Source organism: Priapulus caudatus, unplaced genomic scaffold, assembly GCF_000485595.1.
Source record: "Priapulus caudatus unplaced genomic scaffold, Priapulus_caudatus-5.0.1 Scaffold541, whole genome shotgun sequence".
Lineage (NCBI taxonomy): Eukaryota > Metazoa > Priapulida > Priapulimorpha > Priapulimorphida > Priapulidae > Priapulus > Priapulus caudatus.
The window spans coordinates 249,334-255,112 of NW_014577602.1; the positions used below are offsets into that span (position 1 = coordinate 249,334).

General features: G+C 46.7%; 2 protein-coding genes across 2 annotated transcripts in view; both read left to right on the forward strand.

Moving 5' to 3' along the window:
- Window positions 1-851: 851 nt before the first annotated feature.
- On the forward strand, window positions 852-2,259 carry LOC106811460 (general transcription factor 3C polypeptide 6-like). Its single transcript, XM_014815082.1, has 2 exons — window positions 852-935; window positions 1,751-2,259. The coding sequence occupies exon 2, from the start codon at window positions 1,755-1,757 to the stop codon at window positions 2,193-2,195; it is 441 nt and encodes a 146-aa protein (XP_014670568.1). The 5' UTR covers window positions 852-935; window positions 1,751-1,754; the 3' UTR covers window positions 2,196-2,259.
- Window positions 2,260-2,522: 263 nt separating this feature from the next.
- LOC106811459 (guanine nucleotide-binding protein subunit beta-like protein 1) overlaps window positions 2,523-5,779 on the forward strand; it is a 5,462-nt gene continuing 2,205 nt past the window's right edge. The window contains exons 1-2 of the mRNA XM_014815081.1: window positions 2,523-2,657; window positions 2,902-3,087. Of these exons, the coding sequence (XP_014670567.1) occupies window positions 2,546-2,657; window positions 2,902-3,087 (298 nt within the window). The 5' untranslated portion in view covers window positions 2,523-2,545. The remainder of the gene's footprint in view (window positions 2,658-2,901; window positions 3,088-5,779) is intronic.

A 5,779-nucleotide genomic window follows, 5' to 3' on the forward strand; every position in this document is an offset into this window, starting at 1 on the left:
CTAGGGCTTATTACCCTATGAGGCAGTCAGCATGCCTTGGTTCTCCTCCAGTGCTCCGAGGCTATAAGCCTATGAGGCAGTTTAGCACGCCTTGGTTCTCCTACAGTGCTCCGAGGCTATAAGCCTATGAGGCAGTTTAGCGCGCCTCTGTTCTCCTATAGTGCTCCGAGGCTATAAGCCTATGAGGCAGTCAGCATGCTTGGTTCTCCTGAGTGCTCCTATAGGCAAGGCAGGTCGCCTGGTTCTCCTGAGTGCTCCTATAGGCAAGGCAGGTCGCCTGGTTCTCCTGAGTGCTCCTATAGGCAAGGCAGGTCGCCTGGTTCTCCTGAGGACTCCTGGGTTCTCCTAGGGGCTGCTGCCCCGGCGCGTTCTGCTTTCTACGGCGTTTCGGCTGCCTTATATACGCCCCGGTTGCTCCCTGGTCACGTGCTTTTCCCCCATTCCCCTAGTACTTTAAGCAGGAGTATTCCAGCTGGCATTACTTATTTACTGGTTTGTACCGGTCAGTTCTGCTTCTGCTGGCCGTTTGTTTACACACCGTGCCGCATTTAGGCTGATTACGTCAGCTGCCTGGCCGAGTAATTTTCTCTTGATATTCTATTCTACTTATTGTTTTATTTATCTACTCGTTATCCTTTTAACCTGTATTTTATTATAGCTTGACGTTTCCTTTATTTAATTGTGCATATTGCCTTCTTAAGTGGAATTCGGGTGTCACCTGGTCTTCCGATCCAGGTTTTTAGTCATTCCAAAATGGCCGCGCCCTGTCGTGTTGTTTGTGTTTGAAATAGAGTGTTCGGTGTAACCGAAATCTCTACAGTACAATGGCGGCGCCCACACGGGATTTTGATGGCCGTAAAGAAAGCTGTAAAGAGCTGGAATCTTGTTTTGAGTGTGTTGCTGCCATGCTGAAAGTTACACGCCAGCATAATCTGGTAAACTATTCATATAGCGCATTAAATAATGTTAGAACTTTTAAAATTAACCCGCACTCGGTCAATGCTGGCACTACAGGGGCAGATCCAGGATTTTTGAAAAGGCGGTGTCCAGGAAGAAATAAAAATGGCAGTGGCTACGGGTACGGTAGCCGTATCTTAATGTCTCGAGGCTACGGGTACGGGAGTCCATTCGCTTTCATAATTAACGAGACAAAGATGGCGTCGGTGGCGCCAGATTTCGAAATAACACCTTAGGAAATAAATTCACGATTTGAGAGTTTAGATGAGCTAGAAGTTAAACCCTAACCCTAAACCTAAAACCTAACCATAACCCTAAACACTAACCATAACCCTAAACCTAACCCTAACCCTAACGCCAAAAATGGGCTTCAACGACCGACGGCTACCGTACCCGTAGCCATAGATACAATAGTCAATAATGTAACCCAAACCCAAGAGGATAGGACCCCCTATCCTCTTGGGTTTGGGTTACATTATTGTATCTAATGTAGCCACTTCGAATAAAAATTATAAAGCCTAAATTAAACTTTTAAAGGGCACTTTTTTCCTGCTTACTTTTTCTGGTGTTTTAACAAGCTGCCGAAGGCCACTTAGGGGGGGGGGTTGGGGGACCTCCCCATGATTTTTTTTTAAAAATTGGTGCATTCTGAGAGCATCTATGATCTGAGCAGTAATTTTGATGTCTAGAATGCAAAAATTTATCAATATCAGATCCGGTCCCCCGGACGCTAGATACAATGATGTTAATAATAGTTTAAGATACTAAAAGTATCTCTGCATCTGACCCACAGTGCAATGGCAGACGTCCCTGCTGGCGGGTGCGGAGACTCCGATAGCGACTACGAGGTAGACGAGGAGGCCTACGTCCTGCTGGAACTCTCCGGAATCATCGACAGTGACTACCTGAAGAAGTGCGAGCCCAAGTGCAAGGTCCTCGGCCTTGATCGTGCGAAGCCCATCGTGCAGGTCGGACGACACGTGTTTGCAGGGAAATTCGAGGATACGGTCGGTACGGCAGTGTTCTTCTCCGAAGAGCAGCAGGGTGGTGCGAATACAGCCAAGCAGCTGTCGTACTTCACGCACACGTCCAAGAAGCTGTGCGTGCAGCGTGCTTTCCTGAGCGAGAAAGCAGAACCGGCTGCCGCTGCGGCGACGAGTAGTGCACAGATAAACGGTTCTACAGAAGACGCTAACAACATGGAAGTAGATCAAGACCAATCGTCATCTAAAGAGTAACAGACAACGTGCTGTGCAGGATCACACGGGAAGTGCTGGAACTGTTGATGCAGAACACAGACAAATCAAAACAATATCAGACCTATAATTGTGTCATAAAGGAAAACGTTACAGAATTGAGTTTAGGTTGTTGGAGATTTAGGGAATTGTTTTTAGAAATTTTAGGGGATTTCCTAATCTTGAGCATCTTGGGACTGCTTATAATATTTCCGTAGAGCACAACTATTTAATAATTAGATGCTCTCATGAGTAGATGTAACCTTCTATAACTACAGTAGCCAGTACCCGAGATTGTGTAAACTGTGTCAATTCCTGGGACAATTACTGTTGAATTCCATGCACAATCAGTCATGAGGAGAGAAAGTCCAGATCCTCTCTTCATGCTGCACGGCAGCAATGCACCAATCTCCGCTGTACACTTCTGGAATCCTGGAGAGGGCAGCAAGTGGAAGCTGCTGTCAGGTACAGTATGCACACACAGGACGTGTCAAATAGACTTGCACCAATATTTGCTTCATTTGTGTAGATGTGTTATAAATTTCCTTGCTTTTTACGAGGGGTTTGAGAACAGTCACCGTTCGTAAGGTGTATATGTGAGGTGATAGTCAATGTAAGTAGGCTTTAAATGTGACGCTTGTCTGCATATATGCTTCCATCTATTTGTCCTACAAGTCACGGTCATAGTGTTTTGCATATACATCCGTAGGTACAGCGCAGGGAAAGATTCATATATGGGATGTGGAGTCACGGCGGTCTGATGTCATTCTGTCTACTGCTCATGGAAAGGGAATCCTGTGGTTAGAGGGACTAGACTCCAACAGCTTCCTTAGTCAGTGTCGAGATGGAGAACTTTCTAAGTGGACACTGGAGGCAGCTGGCTGGCAGTCTAAATGTAAAATTTTGTTTTCAGTTTTTTTTTTGGCTTTGCATTGCAAAATCTCTTAATCGGCCTTACAGGTGGCAACCAGATGCTAGTTCGTTTTTCATAAATAGTTTCCCATAGAGAACTAATAATAACAACAATTTGTTAAATGAGGATTGCTAATGCAAGGAGTAATAGTCTATTTGAATGATTGAATATTGGGAACCAAAGTGGAGTTTTTAACTGCTGCATGGCCAACAGTCTTGTGGCTTGCACCTGACAAGCATTTGCTTCGATCACTCACTCACTCACTCACTCACTCACTCACTCACTGCGGCTACCCTCTCTCAATTCTCAACGGCATAATTAGCATAATTTCCACTAAACTCATTCTCTCTCCGTCATATTGCCTCTCTCACTCTGCACTCGCGCGGGTCTCAGAATTTCTCTCTGCATTCATCATCATTCACAAACAAGCTATCATGCAACTACCATTCACAACCCCCCCCCCCCCCTTCTAACCCGCCCAACCACAATGCACCTCGCACAAAGAATACAACAACGAAGAATTAAAACGCGAATGGAAATTCCCGGCAAGCTTTCGCTAAATCGGTGTGATCGGCGGCGCTCTGAGCTGGACTCCTACTGTTTTACAACAGTAGAGGGCGTCCGTAGGCAGCATGTCTGAGGCTCTGCGATGCCTGATTCAGCATGGCACACAAATTAATTAAAAACACTCCGAGTTTCGGCGCATACACAACATGCACTTTATATATACATGAGTAACGCAGGTTCAAGGTTCCAGACTACACTCAAAACGTTTGCCAAGTACGTGATGCACTTTTCCAGTAAGTAATATGATCCAGCTATTATCACACGAACACAGAAGACCGGTTACCGTGGCTACGTCACTTGACAGAAAGCCGCAGATTCTCGACAAGAGCAATCTTACTTGCCATGCCTGCTGAGTATTCTAGACATCTGCAGGACATCTACCTCACGCGTATAACACAGAATACTGCACTCTAGTTCCGAATATTCTCTCAATGGATTAAGAAAAATGGCTGCTACAGACGCCAAGTAGTACACAATTGGCGGAAGCATACAGTTACGTGCCCCCTATGTGTACAGTGTACGCCTGATTACTTCAACTAATTAAGATGCTTAATTAAGGACGAGATCGCTATGAACCTTGAGAGGTAATTCGATGACATATCATCCAGGGCCGCAGCCCCTGTGAGTGGGGAGGGAGCTGCCAAGAGGCATGCTATGTTTTGAAGCAAAAAATACGCTTTGGGAATAAATGTAATGATTACCAAAATTACAATTTACAAAAATAATAACAAATTACGAAAATTTTACATGGTAAAATCGGGTCTCAAAATTTTATTCGACCGCAGCAATATGCCATTCTCTGCCGCCATGAGCAATAGCGCGAGTCGCTCGTCGTCTTCACCCAAAACAATGCTTTTCTGTCGATCATGCGCGCTTAAAAAGCCAGGGGCGTAGCCGATGGGGATGTGCATAGTAATATCCGACACACACATACAAACTCGACGCCAATAACCGGGCATATTTGCATAGCGTCGAGCAATTTACGTCTTGCTGTGCGCGCCGGCTGGAAGAAATTCAATTTCTGACGTTCCGCTACACGGCAGACCCGATGATTAGCTTTAGCAAGCACCCCACGGGGGGAGGGGGAGGTTTGTTGGATGTGATTTGGGACAGCAGTAATGTGGGATTTTGGGGGGTGGCTGGTGGCGGAGAGGAGGACGGGTGGTTGGGATTCGGGGGAGGGGGAGAAAGAGAAACTGGATGCAGGTTATTTCCTGTGCCTCGGAGAGAAGAGAGAGGGTGGGGTAAGGGAGAGGTTAAGAGGGATCCGCTGCCGTAGCCATGTTAACCTATTGCGGCCTCACCTAGCTCGAATACGTTCGATTTTTTTAAAACTCGAGGTCGTCTGCGCCTGGTAAAAATTACCGCGACGAGAGCGTCCCCGTATATGGCAGTTATCGAAGCGTATATTGGCTTGATTCCCCCATCGCTCGCAGTGAGAAATGAAATTGATGAAACCCTACGCATGCTGTGAGCCACGTCAGTTATGTTATATCTCTGGCAGAGATCAGCCGCCACCCTGGATGTCAACTACTAATAATGCCAGAATAGTTATAATCGTGTAAGCGTGTTTATATATATATATATATATATACAGCGTTCCAGCAAACGTCCAGATTTCATGGCCTGCTAAATTTCTTACCGCTAGTTAAACGGTCGATTTCATTGACTTACGCTAGGCAATTTTAACGTTGTCGTAACGAGACGGATTAAGATGCTAACTAAAGCCATGAAATTCCTCTCCTTATATTATTTCTACGCACGGTACGCGCGTCGTCAATTTTACTCGCGCACATAAAATGCAATAATACTTGCGGCCATGCGCGACTTCCATCGACAAATCGACTTAGGCGTTGTCACTAACGAACCGCTGTATGAACAGGTCTTTCTGATTCAATTTGCGATGAGCCGGTGTGTGCGGTTAGTCGGACGGGCGGTCGGACGGTCGGGTTGTAGGGTATGCTGGACGGGCGGTCGGACGGTCTGGTGGTCGGGTATGCTGGACGGGCGGTCGGACGGTCGGGTGGTCGGGTATGCTGGGCGGGCGGTCGGACGGTCGGGTGGTCGGGTATGCTGGGCGGGCGGTCGGGAATGTAGAGCGGGCGGG

Bases quoted from the DNA above. Each gene is read 5' to 3' on its own strand.
- LOC106811460 (XM_014815082.1), top strand. From the start codon at position 1,755: ATGGCAGACGTCCCTGCTGGCGGGTGCGGAGACTCCGATAGCGACTAC.